Below are 27,663 nucleotides of genomic sequence, written 5' to 3' on the forward strand. Positions count from 1 at the left end.
AAAGCATTTAGGACAATCTCGGAAGATGTTTTCTGCCTACAACCGGTTTTGAACAAGAATTTTTGCCAACATTTCGAGGGAAGGTTGAAGTCCCCACTAACTATAACCGTATGAGTGGGTTATTTATTTTTTACGAGACTCAAATTTTCTCTGAACTGTTCAGCAAGTATGTCATCGGAGTCTGGGGGTCCGTAGAAGGAGCCCATTATTAACTTAGTTCGGCTGTTAAGTATAACCTCCACCCATACCAATTCTCAGGGAGTATCTACTTCTACTTCACTACAAGATAACTCACTACCGACAGACACAAACATTGCACCACCAATTCTGCCTAATCTATCTTTCCTGAACACCGTCTGAGACTTCGTAAAAATTTCTGCAGAACTTATTTCAGACTTTTGCCAGCTTTCTGTACCTATAACGATTTCAGCTTCTGTGCTTTCTATTATCGCTTGAAACTCAGGGACTTTCGCAGTACAATTACAACAATTTACAATTCCGACTGTTCCTTGATCCTAGCACGTCCTGTATTTGCCATGTACCCTTTGAGATTGTAGCCCACCCTGTACTTTCCCGAGGCCTTCTAACCTAAAAAACCGCCCAGTCCACGCCTCACAGCCTCCGCTACCCGTGTAGCCGCCAGCTGAGTGTAGTGAACTCCTGACCTATTCAGCGGAACCCGAAACCCCACCACCCTATGGCGCAAGTCAAGGAATCTGCAGCCAACAAGGTCGCAAAACCGTCTGAGCCTCTGATTCAGACCCTTCACCCGGCTCTGCACCAAAGGTCCGCAGTCGGTTCTGTCAACGATGCTGCAGATGCTGAGGTCTGCCTTCATCTCGTAAGCAAGACAGGCAGCCTTCACCAAATCAGACAGCCGCTGGAATCCAGAGAGAATTTCCTGAGATCCAAAGCGACACACGTCATTAGTGCCGACATGTGCCACCACCTGCAGCTGGGTGCACCCTGTGCTCTTCATGGCATCCGGAAGGACCCTTTCCACATCAGGAATGACTCCAACCGGCACACACACGGAGTGCACACTGGATTTCTTCCCCTCCTTAGCCGCCATATCCCTAAGGGACCCCATTACGCACCTAACATTGGAGCTCCCAACTACCAATAAGCCCACCCTCTGCGATTGCCCGAACCGTGAAGGCTGAGAATGATCCTCTGAAACAGGGCAGGCAGCTGCATCTGGCTCAGCCAGAGACAGTACCTGAAACCGGTTTGTCAGACGCACCGGGGAGGCTTTCTGATCAGCCTCCGGGTGGACGTCTTTCGCTCCCTGCCACGCCTTGGAACGACCTCCCAATCAACCACAGGCGAGGGATCAGCCCCACTGCGGACAGCAACCGGGGCAATCACAGCGGCAGACCGATCTGGGGACAGACGGGACGAGGTTGACATCCCCGTGATACCCAAGTCCGGCTCCCCACAGTGGTGCCCATTGGCAACAGCCTCAAGATGCGCGACCGAGGTCAGCGCGGCCTGCAGCTGTGAGCGAAGGGATACCAACTCAGCCCTCATCCGAACACAGCAATCACAGTCCCTGTCCATTCTAATCTATGTTGAACAACAGTTACTGAAACACGAGTCCGTGCCTAGATAACGCAAGGGAAACACGCAAAGAATGTATGAACTAACCTGTACAAGTGCCTAACGACTGCGTTACAATCTGCCTGAATTTACGATTACAGTAACTAAAACTCGAAATTACACCTCCTATATGAAACTCACACGCAATTTAAGTAAGAATCTACGAAGTAAACAGAGAAAAGAAGCTATATACGTATCTTTCTGCGTTGTCGATGTGCACCAACTGGGAGCTCAGGCCACACTGTGTAACAAATAAGTGAGCTAGGAGTATACGACTTGCTGCTGGCAGCTGCTTATCCAACGGCGGCGACATCGCGGTGAACGCACATTGGAAGCGTGTATTCGTCATAGCCATACTGGCGTATCACCCGTCGTGAATTTTCGAATATGTTTTGTGCTCGCGTATTATGACATTTTTGGAGGCCAAAACTCTCCTCTCTAATAATGAACGCGGCTTCCGAAAACCACTGCCGTGTGAAAACGGTTGTGAATCGTGGCATTGCAGCGATGCTTTGAGCTGGCGGCACATATGCTCAACTGAATCGTTTGCCACTGGGTGGTACGCTGTGGTCCTGACTCGCTTCGTGCTTAAAAAAACGCAGTTGAAATCCGTTTGACGTATGAAAGCACCACCTAGCGGATCAACCATAGCGCCATCTGGTTTCCCCCTTCAAGCTAGACAAGTTTCGTTCTTTTTAGTGGTATGGGGTGCCATTGGGTACACGTCTAGGTCACCTGTTGTTCGCATTGACTGCACTTTGAACAGTGGACATTACATTTCCGATGTTTTACGACTGTGGCTGTATCCTTCATTCTATCCCTGCGAAACCCTACATTTCAGCAGGTTAATCCACGACCGCATGTTGCAGGTCTTTTACGGGCCTTTCTGGATACAGAAATTGTTCAACTGCTGCCCTGTCCAGCACATTCTCCAGATCTCTCACCAACTGAAAACGTTTGGTTAATGGTGGCCGAGCAACTGGCTCGACATAATACGCCAGTCACAACTCTTGATGAACTGTGGTATCATGTTGAAGCTGCATGGTCAGCTGTACCTGTACATGCCATCCAAGCTGTGTTTGACTCAATGCCCAGGCGTATCAAGGCCGTTATTACGGCCAGAGGTGGTTGTTCTGGGTACTGATTTCTCAGGATCTATGCACCCAAATTGCGTGAAAATATAATCACATGTCAGTTATAGTATAATATATTTGTCCAATGAATACCCGTTTATCATCGGCATTTCTTCTTGATGTAGCAATTTTAATGGCCAATAGTGTATGTTTTGTTTCTTTTCGGGTTCCTCCGGAGTGTGCTTGGTAACAACAGCCAGAGAGGTGTACCCTTTCTCCAGGTCCCACTAGGATGAAGGCATTAAGTTTCCCAGAAATATCTGTTACTTTGTCAGCAGGAAGGGCGTCAGTGCTCGCTGTTAAAGTAGTTTTGTGCACTGGAGCTTCCAGTAAAGGTTCCCGTTGTCCCTCAGTATGTGCTCGTGTACCGATAGTGGCATGTGTTGAGAAGTAATGTAGGTTTCCTGTGTGGGCACGGATGTTTCCACTCAAGTTGTTAAGTTTTGTACATGCTGATTTTAAATGATCCGCAAATGGCACAGGTGCGGGGTTGGCCGTCGAATATTACTAAGACCTTAAATCCCTGAATGTATATGTTCCGGCGCAAAGCAAGCGCGGCACGCCAGTCGGAAGCGATAGAGCGCAGAGGGATGTGAAGGAGACGTTAGCCAATAGCACGCAGACCGACCCCTCTCTAGGGCGATAACGCGACAGCAGCGGCCTCTGAAGAGAACATAAGCTCCGCTCCCGACTGGTAGCGGCAAGCGCCAAGACCGGCGACCTGGATAGAAGCATCCACTGTGTTACTTCACTTGTATTGGAATCGTTATACTGAAGGACATTGATTGTATTGCATGTGGCCCTTTGCTTGCGACTCATCTGTAGTTCTCAAAGTTAAATATTGTAATTGATTCATTTGGTAATAAAGCTCTTTAATACGATTTGCTTCATTTGTTGTCTAGCGATCCGAGAAGCAGGCTTCCTTGACCCCTATCTTTGACAACTAGGCAGGATACAACAGTATACATATGACGGGATACGTTTCTGTAAGTTAATTCCAGCACTCTTCACCTTGTTGTCTACATTAAAATACTTACTTCCGGTTCATTTTTCAGACGCTATTTGCAGAATGGTTCCGTACCAAGCAAGTGTCTTCCAAAATTGATCCAAAGTTACTTCAAATGAGATACAGAAAATTCTGACTGTCATACGTCCTAGATGTGCATAAATAATATACACCTTGCTGACCTCTCAGTTTGTACACATAAAGTCTGCTCTGACAGGGACAGGCGGAGTCGGTCGACTGAGTCGGTGCAGCGAGTCGGCAGAGTAACTCGGAAGACAGACAGTCGCATGTTGGTCAGTCGGCTCTCAGTCTCAGTCGCGTTTGGGTTGTGGACTGAGTTGGGTTCGTCGTTACTCGGCTGTTGGACGAGTTGTCAGTCAGTAGCAGGCAGATCCGCGCGGTGCAGGTACGCGCCGGGACCGTGGTCGACGCAGACGGAAGGCCGTTGGTCGGTCCGTCGGCTGGTCGTAGGATGCCGACATGTGGTCTGCTGAGCACTCACAGCAGTATCAGTCGGCGAAGAGTTGGCAGCCAGTAAGGGTCGGGTCCGTGTGGTGTTAGTATTCGCCGGGACAGCTGTTGGCGAAAGTCGGCTGCCGTTGGTCGTTTGCTCGGCCGGTCGTGTCACTCTTCGACGTATTGAATCCTCAGGACGAACACCATTTTCCGAGTCGGGATGTGGTTGGACCTCGTTGGTTCGTTGGAACTGAGCAGCGAAGTAGTCTCCACACCGCGAAGCCAGGCCGGGCTTTTGGTGGTGGGCAGGCTCTGTTGCATTTGCAGGAGCTAGCTGTGTGAGCTACTTTTCGCTTTCTTCCGAAGCAGGATCCTCAAATTCAGTAATTAGTTACCTGTTCTTAAAACTCCACTGTTACGATTTGTTCGTTATTTGTTGATTGTTGTTTCCTCAAGCGTTATGCGTGTGATAACTATTGGTGTGTGTTGTTGCCTAGAACCCGCAGCCCTCTTCCGCAGTGACTTGACAGGTGTGACTTGCGTTTTCTGTATTCTTCTAAGCTTGTCTTGAGCGGTGTTCGATGCCTTGATCTTGGTGAGGTCGTGTCCGAAGTTATAGATATCTTGGTTTACTCGTCATCGGCCGATTTTTCTATTATTTGTGCAGTTGGATCTGACGGTCGGAAATCGGTCAGATTGTCGGTCGTTCGTGAACCGTCCCTAGATTGTGCTGCCTTCTCTTATCTGACCTTAAGCCTTGACTGCCTGTCCCATAACACTACGCCTTTAATGGACCTCCTCAGGCCGACCCTTCGAACACTTCTGAGCACCACTGCTGTTGTTTGTGATTGTCATTTTATTTGGTCGCAGATTACTGTGCCAGGCCTTCAGCCATGTATTAATATTGTCTGTTTTATGTTTAGTATATGACCTTCAGCCGTGTTCCATTTAAAATTCTTGTTGCTCTGTATTTAGGCCTTCAGCCGAGTTTGTTTCAGAATCTCTGGCTTTAATATGTAAACCCTTGTCTGTAAGGTTTCTCTTTAATTATCTTGAATTCTTGAATCGGCCTTCAGTCGTGTTCTGTGAATGTTTATCTGAAGGTTGTCTTTAATTATTCTTGAGTCAGTATTTAGGCCTTCAGCCGACAAGATACTTCAAGTTTCCTTAAGATGCTTTTCTGTTGTACTGTGTAAAACTTATCTTTGAAGCCCCTCTTTTATTGAGTAAATAAATTTTCTTATTGGTCCTGTAACCGAAGAATTAACTTGAATTTTCCTTAATATGGCCTTTAGTACGAATTTGTAAATGCTTGGCTTTTAAAGAATTTCCTTATCTGAATCTGAAATATTATATCGGCCTTTAGCCGAGAAATTGTAATTTTGCCGAAATAAGGACTTGAGCCGTCACTTTAAATCCTGGTGTTTCAAAAGCAGTCATTTAAACTTATTCTGGAGAAGTTAGTTGGGCCCTCAGCCGTGAATTGATGTTTATTGTTTTAAAGAGAAAGCTGTGAGTTGGTTTGAGGAATAAAGTTTTGTGTGTTCTTATGTAACTAACAGTAATTGACCATGGCCCCTTTTTCACAATCTGTTCCGCTCTGTTCTGCGAAACCAGATTACATTAATATTATTTTCCATTGCAAAATGTCGCTAACAGAATTGCCCACTCTAGGCAAGTTCCCAAGTTCTAGTCCCGGTTAGACACACTTTTAATCTGCCGGAAAGCTTGAAATCAGTGCACACTGTAATGCAGAGTGAAGAAAAAAACATTCTGCAATTACAAGTTTTCCTTAATTCTTGCGAACCTTAGTATTGTTGTCGGTTTCCCTCGATGTTTTATTCCTTTTGGGAATCTAGTGTCATGCTTTAGTTCTTTTGCGACATGCAAGTTGAACAACTGCTGTGCCTCGACCTGGCTAACTGATTATTTCCTTTTACAAGCTGTTGCTGCAATTCCAGGCTAAAGAGGATTTTACGGGGTGAATTTGCTTAATGGGGACACACTGCAGAGAAACAAGAGGACATGGAGCAACATAATGTCATACAGACATACCTAGGGAGGTACACCGACTTCAAAGTGACACATGTCAATCCTTGGCTGAAATGGCAGGCCTCATGTATTATCTATAACTGTTTAACGTCATTACGATCTGAAATCTGTTTCCGTCAGTCAGTAAAATATTTAATGCTTGTAATTCGTGACAGCAGTGATTGCCAGGATTAAGCTTCGTACTTTGGTATTAATTCCTTCTCTTTACTAGTGGCTGTTTTGTATGTAATATTTAGCTTGGTATGTGACAAGCCAGGCTGGGTATATAAGCACAGGCCAGTGACTTCGTGTTATGTACGGCCTCCCTGAAAGTGGCATATCGCCTTTCAGAGGAGAGAGCGACGAGATAAGGCGAGGCGATAAGACACACACCGGACGACGGCTCAGTATTGTTTAGCGCATTCCTACAGTTTGTAGCACAATGTGCTCTGCGTAATATGAGATTCACGGCTACATTCACAGATGTAGTGCAACGTATCATGACGAATACCTGCCCTCGGACTGAATCGTAATTTTTACTAGCAGTGCTATTCATTCAAATTAAATTTAAAAGGAACTTTGTTTTGTGGTGACAAGTCACCTTCTGAGAATGCTCCAGGAGTGGAAGTTAGTAATAGATAAAGATCATAGTATTCCGTGAGCAACAACGTAGGTGCATTGTGGACAGGAATTCCTTTCTCTTCGTACAGCGATGGACAGATTTTCTGGCATCAATTTAAGTGTGGTGAACTCTCTCTGACCAAAAAAATTGTAAGAGGGCTCCTCGTAAGTAAACATTAAAAAAGTGGAGGAGAAGGAGAAGTCGGGACATTTATTTATTTATTTATTTAACCTGGCTAAATTAGGGCCATCAGACCCTCTCTTACATCTAACCAGGCATTCCACTTATTTTACATTCATATGTTTTAGTAGGCATGTTAAACTACATCTAGTACAAAGAGTGAAATAAACAATTACAAAGGCACATTTGGAAAAAATACATAGATATAGAGTTTATATTCGTAGATGATAAGCACTATTATTATTAGACATTATGAAAGAGACATATTTTAGATAGGGGTGCTAGCAGCAGGGAGTATGAGGCAGACTAATGGTAAAGGGAGGAGAAGAACAGAGACATGACGTAACATAATTAACGAAATATAAAGGAAAAGAAGATTGCTTGGTTAGTAGAGATAGATGAAGTGGAAGAAGAGAAAGGAGCAAGATAGGAGACACTAGCTTTCCTATTTACAGAGGAGAGGATTGGCCTTGTACATTAATTTTGTGGAAAACGTTACAAGGAAGATAGCAGGAAATGCTTCAACTTCTTCTTAAAAACAGCGGGGGATGGAATTTTGTGCAAGGTAAGGAGCAGTTTGTTCCAGAGACGGACAGCGGCAACTGAGAAGTAGTTTGCAAAAGTTTTGGTTTTGAGAGTGGGCACAGTTAGGATACAAAATAAGAGTGACCTCGTGTTTCGATTATGATGGCATGAAAGGTGTTTAATCTCTGAAGCAAGATACTGGGGTGCTTGCGCGACGAGGAGTCGGTGAAGTAGACATAGAGTGTAGTAGTCACGCAATTTGTCCAGCCGCAGCCACCCTAGCTGGGAGTATGAAGCACTAACATTATCATATCGGCGAATGTTGGTGGTGTAACTCGATGTGAGAGTAGAGGGTGAAGTAGAAAACTTAGCTGATGACTGGGACAATAACTCAGCATTCTGTAAGAAGTCCATGTGTCGGAGTGGAACGATTGGTTAATGTTGTAAGGCTTTTGCTAGAAGGCCAGAATGTTGGAGAGGCATTTTCATCGGTGCTCTCGAATTGTGTCAGGAGGAAGAAGCGGGTAATAGTGGAGAACACTTTGTCGGTGATTGTGAAGAGAAGACGTTGAGTCTGGCTCCGGAGGTGCGACGCAATACACTGCACCAGGAGATCAACTAGAGAGCTGATGTGTTGCAGTATGGAGCACATCATGGCACTTGCCGCTCTGTGCACCAATGAGTGCAGAATACCGTTATGGTGAGAAATAGCAGCTTCGGTGATCAGGACGTGAGAATTACCATCCCTTTTGCAGGCTCGTTTCAGGACCATATACATTCCGCGCATCTTACGCTATGCCTGAGTGAGCGAAGTTTCGTTCACGCCTAGATCAGTAATGCTGTCTCCATGTGTAATTTTCCACTCTCCTGGCGGATTCAGGCAAACACTGTGTGGCCGTTGCGTACTTATCTTTCTGTAATTCACTCGTAGATAGGGGTTTCATCTCGTTCACTTGACGTATTCAGTGAGATCAGTACTGTCTTATGTCAGCAAAAGTCAATTTTCTTATTTTCTGAGTTTCTTGTGATCGAAGGGGTCCTGTAATAATAACGTTGTTCATTAGCACGGAAATTTAGAATAAACAGGGATTAATTTGGACTATTGTTTCATTTCGTAGTCAGATGATCATCCTGTTTGTTACATTTACATCTAAGTGATTACCTTGCAATTCATAATTAACGTCTGGCTGGGCGTTCATCGAACCATTTTCGAGCTGTTTCTCTACTGTCACGTTGTCGAACGGCGCGCGGAAGAAACAAACACTTAAATCCCTCCGTGCGAGCTTTTTCGATGTCCTCCATCGGTCCTATCTGATGCGGATCCCACACCGCTCAACAGTACTCCAGAAGAGACGTACAAGCATAGCGTAGGCAGTCTCATCGGTAGACCTGTTGCATTTTCTCAGTGTTCTGCCAATAACTAGAAGTCTTTGGTTTGCTTTACCCATAATACAGTATCATCTATGCAATCTTTCCAAGTTTAGTTACTCTTAATTGCAATAACTACGCATTTAGTTCAACTTGCGGCCTTCATATTAATGTTGTCGAAATTTATCGGATTTCTTTTGGTACCCTTATGGAAGACTTTACGCTTTTCATTGTTTAAAGCCAGTTGCTATTTTTTTGCGCCGTACAGATATCCTGCCTAAATCGTTTTGCAGTTTGTTTTGGTCATCTGATGACTTCGTTAAATCACAGCATCATCTGCAGACAATCTACATCGTTTATGTAGAACACGAACAGCAGAGGGCCCGTAACACTTCCTTGGGGAGCTCTAGCTATTACTTCTGCTCTACTCGGTGACTTTGGGTCTGTTATTATGAACTGTGACTTTCCTGACAGAAAATCACGAATCCAGTCACTCAACTGAGATGGAAGAGGACAGCCATGCAATTTGATTAGAAGTCGCTTGTGATGTACAATGTCAACAGCTCATCTGGAAATCAAAAATTTGGGATCAATTTGACACCCCTGTCAAAAGCACTCATTATTTTGTAAGAATAAGGAGCTAGTTATGTTTCACAAGAACGACTTTTCAGCATCCCTGTTGTCTTCGAGGTAACACATGATGTTCGAACATAGTATATGTTTCAAAATCCTACTGCAAATCGACGTCAGCGATTTCGGTAAATCAGAGGATTACTTCTTTTTCCTTCTACATCTACATCTACATCTACATGACTACTCTGCAATTCACATTTAAGTGCTTGGCAGAGGGTTCGTCGAACCACAATCATACTATCTCTCTACCATTCCACTCCCGAACAGCGCGTGGGAAAAACGAACACCTGAACCTTTCTGTTCGAGCCCTGATTTCTCTTATTTTATTTTGATGATCATTCCTACCCATGTAGGTTGGGCTCAACAAAATATTTTCGCATTCGGAAGAGAAAGATGGTGACTGATATTTCGTAAATAGATCTCGCCGCGACGAAAAACGTCTTTGCTGCAATGACTTCCATCCCAATTCTCGTATCATATCTGCCACACTCTCTCCCCTACTACGTGATAATACAAAAGGAGTTGCCCTTTTTTGCACCCTTTCGATGTCCTCCGTCAATCCCACCTGGTAAGGATCCCACACGGCGCAGCAATATTCTAATAGAGGACGAACGAGTGTAGTGTAAGCCGTCTCTTTAGTGGACTTGTTGCATCTTCTAAAGGTCCTGCCAATGAAACGCAACCTTTGGCTCGCCTTCCCCACAATATTATCTATGTGGTCTTTCCAACTGATGTTGTTCGTAATTTTAACACCCAGGTACTTAGTTGAATTGACAACCTTGAGAATTGTACTATTTATCGAGTAATCGAATTCCAACAGATTTCTTTTGGAACTCATGTGGATCACCTCACACTTTTCGTTATTTAGCGTCAACTGCCACCTGCCACTCCATGCAGCAAACTTTTCTAAATCGCTTTGCAAATGATACTGGTCTTCGGATGACCTTACTAGACGGTAAATTACAGCATCATCTGCGAACAACCTAAGAGAACTGCTCAGATTGTTACCTAGGTCATTTATATAGATCAGGAACAGCAGAGGTCCCAGGACGCTTCCCTGGGGAACACCTGATATCACTTCAGTTTTACTCGATGATTTGCCGTCTATTACTACGAACTGAGACCTTCCTGACAGGAAATCACGAATCCAGTCGCACAACTGAGACGATACCCCATAGGCCCGCAGCTTGATTAGTAGTCGCTTGTGAGGAACGGTGCCAAAAGCTTTCCGGCATTCTAGAAATACGGAATCAACTTGAGATCCCCTGTCGATAGCGGCCATTACTTCGTGCGAATAAAGAGCAATCTGCGTTGCACAAGAACGATGTTTTCTGAAACCATGCTGATTACGTATCAATAGATCGTTCCCTTCGAGGTGATTCATAATGTTTGAATACAGTATATGCTCCAAAACCATTCTGCAAAACGACGTCAGTGATATAGGTCTGTAGTTAGATGGATTACTCCTACTACCCTTCTCAAACATTGGTGCAACCTGCGCAATTTTCCAATCTGTAGGTACAGATCTATCGGTGAGCGAGAGGTTGTATATGATTGCTAAGTAGGGAGCTATTGTATCAGCGTCATCTGAAAGGAACCTAATCGGTATACAATCTGGACCTGAGGACTTGCCCGTATCAAGCGATTTGAGTTGTTTCGCAACCCCTAAGGTATCTACTTCTAAGAAACTCATGCTAGCAGCTGTTCGTGTTTCAAATTCTGGAATATTCCATTCGTCTTCCCTGGTGAAGGAATTTCGGAAAACTGCGTTCAATAACTCCGCTTTAGCGGCACAGTCGTCGGTAACAGTACCATCGGCACTGCGCAGCGAAGGTATTGACTGCGTCTTACCGCTTGTGTACTTTACATACGACCGGAATTTCTTCGGATTTTCTACCAAATTTAGAGAAAATGTTTCGTTGTGGAACCTATTAAAGGCATCTCGCATTGAAGTCCGTGCCAAGTTTCGCGCATCTGTAAATTTTAGCCAATCTTCGGGATTTCGCGTTCTTCTGAACTTCGCATGCTTCTTCCGTTGCCTCTGCAACAAGGTTCGGACCTGTTTTGTGTACCACGGGGGATCAGTTCCATCTCTTACCAATTTATGAAGTATGAATCTCTCAATTGCTGTTGCTACTATATCTTTGAATTTGAGCCACATCTCGTCTACATTTGCATAGTCAGCTCGGAAGGAATGGAGATTGTCTCTTAGGAAGGCTTCTAGTGACACTTTATCCGCTTTTTTAAATAAAATTATTTTGCGTTTGTTTCTGGTGGATTTGGTAGAAACGGTATTGAGCCTAGCTACAACGACCTTGTGATCACTAATCCCTGTATGAGTCATGATGCTCTCTATTAGCTCTGGATTGTTTGTGGCTTAGAGGTCAAGTGTGTTTTCGCAACCATTTACAATTCGCGTGGGGTCGTGGACTAACTGCTCGATATAATTTTCGGAGAAAGCATTTAGGACAATCTCGGAAGATGTTTTCTGCCTACAACCGGTTTTGAACAAGTATTTTTGCCAACATATCGAGGGAAGGTTGAAGTCCCCACCAACTACAACCTTATGTGTGGGGTATTTATTTGTTACGAGACTCTCTGAACTGTTCCGCAACCATATCATCGGAGTCTGGGGGTCGGTAGAAGGAGCCAATTATTAACTTAGTTCGGCTGTTAAGTATAACCTCCACCCATACCAATTCTCAGGGAGTATCTACTTCGACTTCACTACAAGATAGACCACTACTGACAGACACAAACACTCCAACACCAATTCTGCCTAATCTATCTTTCCTGAACACCGTCTGAGACTTCGTAAAAATTTCTGCAGAACTTATTTCAGGCTTTAGCCAGCTTTCTGTACCTATAACGATTTCAGCTTCTGCGCTTTCTATTAGCGCTTGAAGCTCAGGGACTTTCCCAGCACAACTACAACAATTTACAACTACAATTCCGACTGTTCCTTGATACAAGCACGTCCTGTATTTGCCATGCACCCTTTGAGATTGCAGCCCACCCCGTACTTTCCCGAGGCCTTCTAACCTAAAAAACCGCCCAGTGCACGCCACACAGCCTCCGCTACCCGTGTAGCCGCCAGCTGAGTGTAGTGAACTCCTGACCTATGCAGCGGAACCCGAAACCCCACCACCCTATGGCGCAAGTCAAGGAATCTGCAGCCAACACGGTCGCAAAACCGTCTGAGCCTCTGATTCAGACCCTCCACCCGGCTCTGCACCAAAGGGCCGCAGTCGTTTCTTGGGTATTGGTGTGACTTGTGTAACTTCCCACTCTTTAGGTAAGGATTTTTCAACGAGAGATCGATTCTATGTGATTGCTAAATACGGAGCTACTGTACCAGCGTACTCCGAGAAAATCTGACTGGTATACAGTCAGGACCGGAGGCCTCGCTTTTAATGTTTCATGCCGCTTTGCTACATTTACTTGTAAGTTACTCGTGTTGGAAATTGTTCTAGATTCAAATTCTGGAATATTTACTTCATTTTCTGTCGTGAAAGAATTTCGGAAAACCGTATTTAGTATCTCTGCTTTCGTGGCATAGTTACCAGTAACATCACTACTTTTATCGCGCAGTGAAGGTACTGATTGCGTCTTTCTGCTGGTGTGCTTTACATACGACCAGAACCTCTTTGGACTTTCTGCCGGATTTCGGGGCAGAGTTTCATTATGGAAAAAGTGATCTCACATTTAAGTTCGCGCTACATTAGAGCTTGTGCAAATTTTCATTGCTTCTGCAATGGTGGTGTTACTTGCTTACTGCCCGCCCGGTTAGCCGTGCGGTCTGACGCACTACTTTCCGGGCGGGAAGGCGTGCCGGTTGGCGGCACGAATTCGCTCGGCGGATTGGTGTCGAGGCCCGGTGTGGCATCCAGTCTGTGGATGGTTTCAAGGCGGTTTTCCATCTGCCTCGGGGAATGCGGGCTGGTTCCCCTTATTCCGCCTCAGGTACACTATGTCGGCGATTGCTGAGGAAACACTTTCTCCACGTACACGTACACCACAATTACTCTACCACAAAATTATTGGCGTCACATTCGTCCGGTGTGAGACGTTCCCGGGGGTTCCACTGGGGGCCGAACAGCACAATAACTCTGACTTCGGTGTGGGGCGGTTGTGAGGTGAGTGGACTGCTGTAGCCTGTTGTGAGGTTGTGTACCGCTGCCGGCTACGGCGGGGACGAAGCCTCTCCGTCGTTTCTAGGTCCCCAATTCCATACAATACAATACTTGCTTAGTGTACCACAGGATATCAGTACAATCTCTTATTAATTTGTTTGGTATATGTCTCTCAACAGCCGTCGATACTATTTATTTGAATTCAAACCACATACGGTCTATTCAGAGTGGAAGGACTGGAGACGGTCTCTTATGAAGGCTTGAAGCCTTTTGTGCGATGCTATAGTCATGTCTCAAGTTTTCTAGGACCGCCTCTGTCATATTAGTCATCTGTTGTACGGTACCTTTTATTTAACGCATATGCGCCCGGCACATGAGAGGAATTCGTGGCCGGCCGCATCAAACCAGTCGAAAGAAAAAGAGTCCGTGGGAAGCGATCTGGCTATCGGCTATTCCAGCTGTTGTGAATCATTCTGACATCCACAGGGGTTTGTCGAAAGCTCAGCTGCGCCCTCAGAAATATAAGGATGGTTTTCCTATGGTGACTGCGGTATAAGGGACCAGGCAGGTGACTATCCAACATGGGGTTGCCAGAGGACTGGGTGGAAAATTTTCCATAGTTACTAATTACAACAGGTGCAGGCCTTATTGCCTGTAGACGTGCCTCTGCAGCGACGGTTTTCTCGCTGGTTCGTTGGACAGGTGACAGCGTTGCAGGTGTTTCTGTCAAACATTATATTCACAAATAAGGCCTCCTCTATGGGCGATGGCATCGTCAACCTTCACAGCACCCATGTGTGAGATACGGTATGGTGTCAGTCAACCAATAGCACCGCTAGAACCTCAGTGTATGTGAGGAGATATCTTTCCACAGCATTTCACAGGCGCGGCATATCTGCAGTTCCTACGGCTTTCCCCACCATCGCCTGTCGAAGACGTGCCTTCGGCGGTACGAAAGCTAGTGTGACTGCAGCGTGAGGGCAACCCGGCTCACTGCCCTCTTGAGTGCAGGGCTAAATAGCTATTACAGAAAAAATATTAACACTTACCTGGTGTGTTCCCACGTGCTCTTTTAATAACTGAACTCTACACTGTCAAATATCTCTTATCTTCACCTTCAGATGGGTCTACCTCCCATGAAACGCATTTCCAACCATGTGTCCATATGACTCGTTTGCTCCCTTACTCTCTCTCATATCGTTTCTTGCAGATTTTCTCCATTTAGAAAACTCCCCCTGAATATTTTCAAAGTGTGTGGTTACATGATGTTGACATCTCCAATGATGTAGCTTTGTGATCACTACACGTTACGTTTTCGGCAGATATCATTCTTAGGCTTTTAGTTGAGTTATAACACGTTTTGTGACTGAAATTGTGAACTAATGACAGACCAGAACCGTTGCTCTCTCAGCATGGACTGAAATTTAACGCTGTATTTCGTTACCATTGTCGTAAGGCACACAGTTAAGCATTCACTCTTTTTTTACTTGGGATGTGGTTTGTCTAATACAACTAAGCGAGACACTGTTTCCATTGTATCGTATGCCTTTCGCTTCTTTCTATTTGTGAAACAAGTTCAGTGGCCTGTAATGTAGTTTGCTTTTCTGTATAACATTTGCGTTACATAATAATTACAGATTTTTCACTGCGTTACAGTGTTTTGTTATTCTTTAGTTCTTAGGAGAGAAACAAATTTTTCTACGAAGCGTTTCGTGATGTTACACTTTTACATGGGACTTCGCTACAATGTACTTTTTAGATTAAGGTACTATTTCTATTTAGGGCTCAAAATTTTTCGTTAAACGGCCAATAGTGATGCTCTGTTTAGTTTCAGTTTCTCCCTTCAGGTGGCTATGCTATATTTTGCCTTTATCAGCACTTTATTTACGGTGCTATCACTTGATTGTTCTGTTATGATTCAGTAGCTGGACATCTTAGTTCCTGTTTTATTTGCTGAATTGTAAGAATATATGGTGTGTATGACTTAGAAAGACTATACTTTCGCTAAAGAATTAATGAAGTCGTTAATTCTTTCAAACGTAATCATTCCCTTTTTCGGAAAAATGTCACAAAATTGAATATTGATATTAATTAAAAACACCAAATGTCTGTCAAGCTAGAGATCAAACTACAAGTTTTGTGACACATAGAAGGTGTTGAAAAAATTGTTAACATTTTTAGGCCAATGACACTATCGAAGTCTAGTGTTCAGAGTATTCGGAATAGAAAACAAGTAAGCATACTGCATCCGTTATCTGCTGCACATTTAAGAGTTTTTAAATAAACTTTCCAAAGACGTAGGTAATGGGAAAAAACGGAAAAATTGTTAGACACGTGGATTGACCACAATAACCAATGAAGGATGACAGTGAGTCAAATGATTATCCAAGAAAAGGCTAAAAGTGTTTCTGAAAAATTACAGAAGGGAGATGGTAATGAGTCAATGAAAAACATAAATTTCAGGAAGCCAAAGTTGGTATGAAAATTTCAAAATAGCCACGACTTGCACAATTTAAAAATGAAAGGTGGAAGAGCTAGTGCAGATGCTGAAGCACCACAACATTTTGAAGAGAACTGTGAAACTGGCGAACAGTTACTTGAACAAGTTTTCGTTGTGAACGAGACAGAACTTACGTTTCTAAATAAGAAAAGTCTTAATGTGGATATATGGTGTCAAAAGAGTGATTAACTTTGTTCCGTGGTGATTTTAAGCTAAATTAACTTGTAGTATACTTTTCCGAAAACACACGTTGTTTTAAACGACTGAACAAGAAACAATTTCCCATCATTCGAAGGTCCAACAAGAAATGTGGGTGACTAAAATTCTTTTCCAAGGCTGCTTTAAAAATTACTTTTACCCATAAGAAAAAAAATTAATGACAGTAGCTGAAGCAACACGTATTTTAGATAAGCTCGAGGGCACCCGGTTATTTATCACAATTATCTGATCTGGTGGGTGGACACTGGATATCTTCCCAAAAATACGAGAGTACAATGGATCAGATTGCAATAGTCACTTTGAAGCCTTATTGTTTACCCAAAACCATTCATAAACTTATACACGAAATCGATGGTGAAGCTATAATAGGACAGTTTTGAAAAGAAAAGAAACAACTTTAGATATGCAGTAGACAACGTAGCGAATCGTGGAAGGGATTAAATTCAATCACATCGTAGCCAGTTTGGAAAAAAAATTGGCCGTAATGCATAAGAAACTAATGAATTTGGGGTTCATTCTGTTTCTGATATTCGACAAGACATACTAAGCTTAGGAAGCCATCTTGGTTTTGAAGATTTGGAGAATGGTTGTTTGATAGTCCTTCTAAATGCTGACAGAGAACCTCTTTCAGACAAGGAATTGAACCAGTTAGAAACAGAACGAGCACGTGATGAAGAGCTAGAACCTGCTGTGTGCCAACAACTAATTGCAAAAAACTTGTCGAATGCTCTTTCTTAGTCTGAGCATGAAATGAACACCCTTCTTTAGAATGATACCGGCGGGGACCGCATCGCTAAAGTCTCACGACGAGTAAACTAAGCCATTAACTGTTACAAAGCACTGCTAAAAGAGCAGAATGCATGTGAAACAAACAACTTTGCACTAGTACTTTAATGTGGTGTAATCCACAACCGTGGAAAGTGAGGATGGTGGACGAGGACGATAGACGAAATAGTTTAATAATTCTTCATGTTAATGTTCGCCATTACATTAAAACAGTCTTTAAACGTTTTTATTGTGTGTATAAATGTATGTATGTGATATTATTTGTGTTTCAATTTGTTTTAGCTTTAAGTAATTTTAATTTTATCTCGCTTCTCGTAATTGAAATGGTTAATATTTTCTGTCTCTTCTATTGGATTGTTATTTATCACTGAGATCCATTATGTTACTGCCATTCCCAAGGTCCAATCTGCGCGTCCTTTTAATTTGGTTTGTACCTAGTACTTGGCTTCACAGTAATCAGAGTGTGTATCTTGTAGTTCTATTTGACGCATACCAATCTATTTTAGTATGTTGATGACTCCAAAAGATTGTGTGTCTTTTAATTTTTCGTTTCTCACTCGGTTTTTGACGTTGTTAGGTTTCTTCTCTTTTATAATCTACCGACACCGCGATCTGTGTTTTAATTTAAATTAAGTTCATTGTGCAATGTTTTGTGCTCACAGGTTTTACGCTCTCGTACGTGGATTGTCAAGTGATGTTCTGGCCGGTCTTTTGACGGTTTTTGGGAGATGTATTAGTGATAACGCATAGCTCTACATGTACACACACATAGGTATTCCGCAAGCCACCGTACGGTGCGTGACTGAGGGTACCATGTACTACTACTTGTCATTTCCCCTCCCGTTCCACCCGAAAATAGAGCGAGGCGAAAACGACTCCCTGTACGCCTTCTTATGAGCGAGCCATAACTTCTTGTATCTTATCTTCGAAGTCCTTAAGCGTGATATATATGGGTGCTAGTAGAATCGTTCGACAGTCAGCCTGAAATGCCCGTTCTCTAAATTTTCTCAATAGCGTTTCTTGAAAAGAACGTCGCCTTCCCACCAGGGATTCACGAAGTTCACCAAGCATCTCCGTTAACACTTACGTGTTGTTCGAATATACCGGTAACAAACGTACCCAACCGCTTCTGAATTGCTTCGATGTCTTCCTTCAATCTGACCTGCTATGGATCCCAATCACTCCAGCAGTAGTCAAGAATAGTTGGCCCCGCCGTCCTTAGTGTGGTCTCTTTTAGAGGTGAACAACTCTTTACTAAAATTCTCCCAGTAAACCGAAGTCGACCACTTGCCTTCCCTACCATATTTTTCATCTGCTCGATCCACCTCATATCGTTTTGCAACGTTGCGCGTAGATATTTAAACGACTTGGCTGTGCCAAGCAGGACAGTAACAAGACTCTATCCGAACATTACAGGTTCCTTCTTCCTACCAATGCCCATTAACTTATATTTTTCCACATTTAGGGCAAGCTGTCATTCATGAAACCAACTGGAAATTTTGTTTCGGTCGTCTTGCCTCTTCTACAGACAGTCAACTTCGACATCATGGCATCATCATCAAACAACCGCAGATTGCTGCCCATCTTGTCTACAAACAGAGGTCCTATCACACTGGGGCACTCCTTATGATACCATTGTCTCTGATGGAGACTAGATGTAGATCATGCATGGTTCAGATCAGGTTCATCCAAGGCTTTACCGAGGCGTGAGGTTTTTTTCTTTTTTTTTAAATTTGTGGTAAGTTCCTATGGGACCAAATAGCTGAGGTCATCGGTCCCTAGGCTGACACACTACTTAATCCAACATGAACTTGCGCTAAGGACGGCACACACACACATGCCCGAGGGAGAACTCGAACCTCTGATGTGGGCAGCCACGCGAACCGTGGCAAGGCCCCCTAGACCGTGCGGCTACACCGCTTGGATACCACGCGCGGCGACATGTTTTTACGCGCAATTGTACCTTATAATCCATGGTAGACGAAATATTAGTTTTTTGAAGTACTTCGCTTCACTGTCTACTTTGTTCGGTAGCTTATGCTGACTACTAGTGCTTTCACTTACGCAGTCTTAATCTATAGGTGGATATAACAATGAAGAAATACCTACTGTGCAAGAAACCGCTCGTCATATAGTGAACATCCTAAGCAGCTATTGCGGATTTAGACCTTCACTCAGTTTTAATGTAGACTACTTCACTATCTCTGATTCCAAATTATTTAATTGTCCGTCACAGTGTACAAGTTGTTTTACCTGCGGTTGCCCGACTTATAAAGTTATTTGTACATGGGTATGTTATATGGAAGTTTGACTCGGTCCGAAGGACGTGCTCAGATAGCCTAAGTGGTAACGCGATTGCTCCTAATGAGCGGAAAATCAGGTTACGAGTCCCGGTCGGGCAGAAATTTTCGTAAGTCAAAAAAAAAAAAAATGGTTCAAATGGCTCTGAGCACTATGGGACTAAACTTATGAGGTCATCAATCCCCTAGAACTTGGAACTACTTAAGCCGAACTAACCTAAGGACAGCACACACATCCATGCCTGAGGCAGGATTCGAACCTGCGACCGTAGCGGTCGCGCGGTTCCAGACTGTAGCGCCTAGAACCGCTCGTTTACCCCGGCCGGCTTGATAAGTCAGTGTAGCTAGTACAACCTATTACAGTTAACTTGAATTTCAGGAATAAATTTTAACATGACGAAGGAGGCCAGAAATGGACCAAAAGAAAGAAAAATGCTAAAGAAGATGAAAGAACACTCAGAATCAAGAACACTCTGGAGTTGAAATATTTATACACGTTATCATTCAGAAGACGTGCCAATCCTTCGTTTCAGTGTCGATAATCAACGTCTTATCATATTTAGGTGTCATTATCTCATTCAGTATCAATGCTACAGAAACAGAATTTTGCATGAGTTATAATAGAGTGCTTGCGTCTACAGTGAACGTAGTTATTCAACAATTTGTCAAACACTTTAAATTAGAGCATGTAAATGTTTTCTTAAATGACTAGGAGAAAAAATTAACTCCTAAAAATATTATTTTTAATACGCAAAATCAGAAATTGATGTATATTCCCGCTTTATTCCTTTAACTAGCTAACGTTCGAAACAGTAAAATTTGGTTGACCTTTTATTTTGAAGGGTGCCGTGTACCTGAAGTGCCGCAGTCAGTGGCCGCGTGGTTTGAGGCGCTATGTCACGGACTGCGTGGCCCTCCCATCGAAGGTTCGAGTCCTCCCTCGGGCTTGGGTGTGTGTGTGTGTTGTTCTTGGCTTAACTTAGTTCAAGTAGTGTGTAAGTCTAGGAACCGATGATCTCCGCAGTTTGGTCCCATAGGAATTCACACACATTTGAACATTTTTGAACCTATAGTAAAATTACACGTAATTCAGTAAATAAGATAAAAATCAGTTATCACTTCATTATGGAATTCTACAGTATTTAGATTCTTGTCACACAGCGGATACAGTATACCACTTGAAGGTTTCATTTCAGTACCTCTTAAATTTTTTGTGTTCATGTGTTTCAAAGTAGAAGGGAAATATTTTGGGCCACGACATCTATCAATATTAATGACATTGAGCCAAGTTGTCAATCGTGTGATTTTTGCCACGTATTTCGTTTTTGCAACTGTACCTTGGAAACCGTGGATGCACCGACTTGTGATGTTTTAAGTTTTACGGTTTGAGTTGACAATGTACGTCTGAAACTTGTTTTTAAGTGGTGACGAGGCCTAATGGCATAGAAAAAATTTTAAAATATTTATTATCAAAAACAGTCTTGATCACTATTTATTTATTACGGTGAGCGGTTTCGACCACTACTGTGGTCATCTTCAGACCTACAAGTCATATACAAAGCTTTAATTAGAGGGCTACATACATTAAAGAAAATACATTAAGTTATAAAGCTATAAAAAGATGAATTACCAATGAATAAGAACCTCCTTCTGCTGGAGATTCACTACTGGAGAAACCAGTGCACGTCTTACTATATGTAATGGAGGCTTCGCCCACTTCTGACGGTATGATGTCATTACTAACCAATGAGTTATAAGTCGAATGAAAATGTAAAATTTCTTAGTTAAAAGGACATTGTCAAGAACTAAAAACAAACACACACTAAACTTAGCTTATTTAACAGATATTGTCAATTAAGAAGCGTTAAAAATATTTAAACATGTAAGATAAATGAACTTCGTTCCGACAGTACATGGGTTGCCCTCTCAAGGCCTGTTAGTGAACAGTTTGAAACCACTGGTTGCCATGGTCAAGTTAGACGCCGTTCCAAAGATGAGGCAGCAGGCTTCTTTGCACTGAATTTGTTGTAAAGTCGACAGGCAAACTAGTGGTTGCCATGGTGAGGATAAACGCCAGTGCAAATATGTGGCAGCAGGGTTCTTTCTAAAGAAGTCGTTGCAAAAGTGGTGTGGCAAAGTTTGTCACGTCAGACGATGTACTATTGAGCAGCAACAAACCGGTCACCGTAGTAGATAAATTGTGATCAAGACTGTTTTTGATAGTAAATATTTGTAAGACATTGATCACTGTCACTGCCATGATGTATTGAAAAGTAAAAAAATTTAAGACCTTTAAAGTGCGATATGATGCTTCAAAACATGTGTCAGTAATCACACGGCTGCCAACTGGACTGAATTTCCCCAATATTGCTTGAATAACTGTTTTGTGATGACTTCACATCTATTATCATGACCTCTAGGATGCCGTAAGGCCTCCTAAACAGCACAGAGGTACTATTTGAAATGCGACAGAAATGGCTTATATCTCGTAGTTGTCTCCAGTGGTCATTAGATGACAAGTAGTGAGCATTAAATTAGCGAACTTCCGGTTGTTGAGCCAAAGAAGGGGGGGGGGGGGGCGTTGAACAGTAAGTGAGTGTTCCCTCATGCGGAAGATGGTCCTCAGCTGTTAATAGGCGAACGCGCGAGCCGGCGACCAACAATCAGCTTTTGCCCCGGGCTGCCGCGCCGGAGCCGAGTGCGCATGCGCCGACCTGAGGCCGGGTGCGAGCGCGGCGCGCGCGACACGACGCTCGGTCGGCAGTCAGTGTGGCACCGCTCTGCGAGACGGACGCTGCCCGACGCCCACGCACCGCACGCACGACGCCGACGCTCCGACGCAGGCGGTCTTCGACCTGAGGAGCCCACCCATACTATCCACCCAGGACGCTGCGAATCTACAGTAACCCCAAAACAGTTGCTCCGCAAAAGAACCAAGTGGCAGTTGGCACGACAACGACGTCCTCGGCGGACACGCAGTGTCAAGCTGCTGGTCTTGACCTCGGCACGGTCGAGCGATAAAGAAGTTTGAGACAGGCGGACTGGTGTGGGGGCCGCAGATGGTGTGAGCCGGGGACCACCGCAAAGTGGGGGCCCTTCTTCCAGGACACCGTGTACCCGAGTGATGACGAGACTGCCAATATGACCACGGGCCCACTTCCTCTTCTGACCGCCGGTCTCCTGGTTGCCGTGTACGGTAAGTAACAGTACTCTGCCCTATTCCCACTCTGAGCCATTGTCGTGGTTCATTGTTAGCGTTTGATAGGTTTGTTCGTCTACCTTTCCCACTTGAAAGGCTCTAAAAGGTCTAATGAACGCAATTAGCATCGGCAGTTGCTGATGTTGATCACTCTATAATCATACACTAACTAGAGTCCAGCCTTAGAGTTTAATGCTAGAACGAATCATCTTAGGTATCAAAATTAAATGAAGATTTATCGAAAAATGAGAATCATTTGTAGCCTCTAATCACTGTTGTACTGACGACTCTTAGAGACTATTACAGTTACTTTGTCTTGTCGATATTCTATTTGAACTACGAACTAGATCTTGATAAATCTACTATCTATAGATCTAGTATGTATCTATTAGATGGTAATCTACCGTGACGAGAGGACACTTGTGCCGGGTGGGGAACTGAACCTAAATCTCTTGCTTATGCTTATTAGCTGACAACCAATTTGACAATCCGAGCACGTTTCCACTATCAACTGAAACTTTTACTGTCACAGAGCTTTATTTCCGTTTACTTTCAAGCACACGGACTAATCGTTCTCCAATAAAGTATTTCAGAAAATCTGCTCTAACTGAACAAATTTAATGGAAATTTCCTGACTTTCAAAAGTGTCGTATACCACAGTAATTCAGTAAATGAGCTGAATTCAATGATATATTGGTTTTCAGTGTTTAAGTCGATATCTGCTACATTAGGTTCGAAGTCGCATCGGGAAATATTCACACAAAACTGACTCAGTGCTACTTCTCATCGTAGCAAATCATATTACATATCATGAAACAGTCCACAGCGTAAGCACTGTTATCGAATTAAACAACAAGTTTACTGTTACCAGTAACTGTTCACTGACATCGACAATGCGATTCGAAGGTGTAGATCAGCATCATTGGATTTATATGTGTCGCGACTGTGTCGGGTTAACATTCAGCACTGTCTCCAATCGTCACACATCATATATAAACTGTCACACTTTGCAAATAAAAGAAGTGTGGCACTTTATATGTGATGTTTTACGACAAAGAAAGCAGCCTGCGACCACTGGAGACAGTGCTGCAAGTTTCACCATAGTCGTAACACAACGCACGCATGTGCTATTAACACGTGTAAATCCACCTGACGAGGGAGATTTATACCTTTGAAACGCGCTGTGGATGTAAATAAACAGCGGCTCATAAGCGTAAACTCGTTGTTTCATACCGTATCAGTAACAGTCACGGTGAAACCTAAACTGAAATGTGCACAATTAAAAGCTTTTGTTGATTAAACAATGAGTACTTGTCCTTCATTTCTTCCAATTCCGCAACGAGTGAAACGTTGAACCAGTTGAGGTGCTGGACTCACATTCGGGGACAGTGAGGTTCAAATCCCGTGAAGCAATTCCGATTTATATGACCTGTAATTACCATTAATTACTAGAGGCGAATACCTACAAACTAATCTCTTATATTTCTTTTTGCACAAGACGGCACAGCAGCAGCAGTTATTAGCATTTGTCTAGACGTTTTACTCACATCCACAGTCAGGTTTAATTTACATAGATGTTTTCGGTTTCAGCCCTATGGTCTTCATCAGATAGTCATCTTCCCTGTCTCTAAACAACCTTAATCCGAAATAGAGACGTTGCCAGAAAAGCTGCAGTGTAAGCATGTGACGACAGACGGTGTCTGTGATAATGACCATAGGGTAGCAACCGATAATAGCTGGGAACGGTTACTATTCGGAAGTAAAACTGCCGTTGTCGAACTGAACTCCTAATCCACCCCTAATGACTTCGTCACCACGGTATATTAAATTCCAGCCCTTCGTCCTTCGGTTTTCCAACTCTTAATACGCTAACTAAAACGTACGCTATTGCGCCCTACCAGAACGACAGTTCCTTATCAACTTAATTTTCTTTCTTTCACAGTGCGTATCTGACAAAACTTGCCATTTCTCGTACTGCTGTTAGCCTATTAACATTCGCTGTTCATTTGCTACGACATTGCTTCCGAACAATGACGTGCAGTGGCTAGCGCTAATTTTTCCTACCGTTGACGGGCAGGGTTAAAACCTCGGTCGAGTCATAATGACAGATTTTCCCCAGTTTCAAGAAAATGGCACGTCTGACGTACTAAATCGTTACAGTTCATCTGAAGTAGAGCTCTATGAGTAGAGTCGCCGATCGTCTCTGTCCAATCATCGTTTCTCTATTTCCCTTTTCTTACCATTCGACAAAGAACATCAACATTTCCGCTAACAATGCAAGCGTCTAAACTGTTAATGATTCTCTGTGAAGAAGCTACTCATAGAAATGTTATAGAAAGAGTCACAACAAAGAATTTTTAAGATTCACCTCTCCGGGAGCGACATATCCTTGACTGCAGTCATAACGTGTACGTAACATTTCCAGCGGCTAATTTCGTAGAGATAACTCTCCACTCTCAGTGGATTCTTATATAGTTCTCAATTTCTCCGACTACTTTGTCTGTCTCTGTTTCTGTCTCTCTCTCGCTCTCTCTCTCTCTCTCTTCTCTCTCTGTCTCTCTCTCTCTGTCTGTCTGTCTCTCTCTCTCTCTCTCTCTCTCTCTCTCTTTGTGTGTGTGTGTGTGTGTGTGTGTGTGTGTGTGTGTGCGTGTGCGTGCGTGTGCGTCTGTGTGCGTGCATCCCATTTCGTACAATAATACGCATAAAAGGTCTTGCGAGATGGATGAGCTAGCATTTTCTTTGAATGTTAAGGGAAGGACCTGCTTTTCATTAGAAGTTCAGTTCACACGCAAGCAGAATTTCTATTTCTCTACAGACAGCGGTGTTGCTATGTGAGATACGTAAATGTCGGTATTCTTAACGGTGAATTCTGTAAGTAGGAGGTTCAGTTGTAAGTAGAACGGAGTATTTGATGAAGACCAGCAATTGATTCTCCTGACGCAGAATGGATTTGTTTAAATTGCATCCATAGTCGTGTTTCTCTCTTTCGTGTACATGGATGCACAGTGATTTTAAGAATTTTATAAGCATTTAATGAAGGGGAAATTATAATTTTCTTGATCTTTCGCTGAGTGATTTCCAGTAAAGAGCACGCGAGAATACTGCGTACGTATCTTATTTGTGTGCAGTAGGTTATGTAACCCCACACCAGTTGTTCTTACATCTACCGTACAGTTTCTTCAAAGGTTCAACACTTATTAGCTTTATTCGTCACTCTGTTTAAAAACTTAAAAATGTAGCTTTTGCAGAAAAGCTTTAGGAGCGTGAGCCCGCATCTCGTGGTCGTGCGGTAGCGTTCTCGCTTCCCACGCCCGGGTTCCCGGGTTCGATTCCCGGCGGGGTCAGGGATTTTCTCTGCCTCGTGATGGCTGGGTGTTGTGTGCAGTCCTTAGGTTAGTTAGGTTTAAGTAGTTCTAAGTTCTAGGGGACTTATGACCACAGCAGTTGAGTCCCATAGTGCTCAGAGCCATTTGAACCATTTTCTTTAGGAGCGTGCAAGAAGCCAATGGTATTCTTAACGTGGTTTGCAGAAATAATGTTAACGCGGACATTACATAAATTCTTGCCAGTATGAAAGCGGTAGGATTTCATAGTATCATGAAAACAAGTGTACAGAAATGAAGACTGTAATTAGTAAATACTACCTGGAGCTACTGCAACATTATAGTGTGACGAAGTACCGTGCTCACATATGCCACATCTCACCTTGAACGATGTCACTAAAAATCACTAAAGACAGGTGAGTGGCATTTTGCATCTACAGATTGTTTGTCATTCCGATTCTTCATTAGCTCTTGGCTTCATCTGCTATTGGAGTCTTGAAGTAACCATTTTACCAGACCTGCACTTGAGGAAAGGAAAGATTACTTACATTGACTATGCAGTCGGACCAGTGAATAGTAGATCACTAACTAGCGGAATGGAGGAACGCGAAGTTCGTGAAGAAGCACGGAGTTTGTGCACTAGGATTTTCGGACTAGCACTCAAACGTGCTTCCATCTAAATTGAGTGCAGTGTGGCACCTTCACGGACCAGTGATTACCGCGGTTCTGACTTCCAGACTGAGACGTGGTCGCTGATATGGAAAACTAGTTCCTAGTGTTTCGTTACCAAGTGCGAGAGACATCTTCAGTAGCCAACTGCAGTTTATAACTCACAGCTAGAAATAGTGAAACTATGGCTTTACTGTTGGATTCGAATGTTATCCGGTAACTTTTAACTTTTTAAGCCTTGAATAACAATAGAGGCCTTAGTTCATAATTCCTATTGAGTCGTCTACGATGCATGAATTGGGATTCCCAAACGAGAATTTCTGTGTAACCCTTATGATAAGAAGGGCAGACGCTATGTCCTGGATACTTCAGTATCGTAAGTTTACCGCTGGTTTTAAACTGGGCACGTCGTCAGATGAAGAATATGCATTAGAAACTCTTCGATGAAGGGTAACAAGAAGCCAGTAGAGTTCCATTAGCAAGAATCATCCCAGCAGTCGCGATAGTTATGTACCATTGTAATTAACTGAATTTGTTTCACTTGTGTCAAAGAATCCGGTATATGGTTGCAGCAAATTTTGTGTTATACTTTCATCGTGTACTATCAGGGAAAGAGCGTAACAGCTGCTTGAATTTTTGTTTGGAATTTCCGGGATATTTATCTGCTGAGACAAGGAAAATTCTAAATGAAAATAATGTAAACGGGACTGTAAAGCCACTTCTAAAATTATCTATTCAGTCCAGGTGCCATTTCAGAGTATATAAATGTTGCCAAAAGGAATGTAATGTTATGCCAGTATATTTTCGGACTGAAAAACTAATGACTGGTGAAGTCATTTCCACTACTTAACCACATATTTCCACGCCCTCGCTCGGGTCAAAAAATTTCGATATTCTTTATATCCTAATTCTTGGTTGGCACATAATTTCAGACCGACTTCGTTAACGTCCGTTTGTTTCAGGATCCAAGACAATATTTTA

At 43.2% G+C, this 27,663-nt stretch overlaps 1 protein-coding gene across 1 annotated transcript in view; it reads left to right on the forward strand.

Moving 5' to 3' along the window:
• Window positions 1–22,268: 22,268 nt before the first annotated feature.
• LOC126234571 (uncharacterized) overlaps window positions 22,269–27,663 on the forward strand; it is a 257,630-nt gene continuing 252,235 nt past the window's right edge. The window contains exon 1 of the mRNA XM_049943279.1: window positions 22,269–22,687. Coding sequence (XP_049799236.1) covers window positions 22,633–22,687 — 55 coding nt within the window. The 5' untranslated portion in view covers window positions 22,269–22,632. The remainder of the gene's footprint in view (window positions 22,688–27,663) is intronic.

The sequence above is a fragment of the Schistocerca nitens genome, chromosome 1 (genome assembly GCF_023898315.1).
Source record: "Schistocerca nitens isolate TAMUIC-IGC-003100 chromosome 1, iqSchNite1.1, whole genome shotgun sequence".
Classification (NCBI taxonomy): Eukaryota; Metazoa; Arthropoda; class Insecta; order Orthoptera; family Acrididae; genus Schistocerca; species Schistocerca nitens.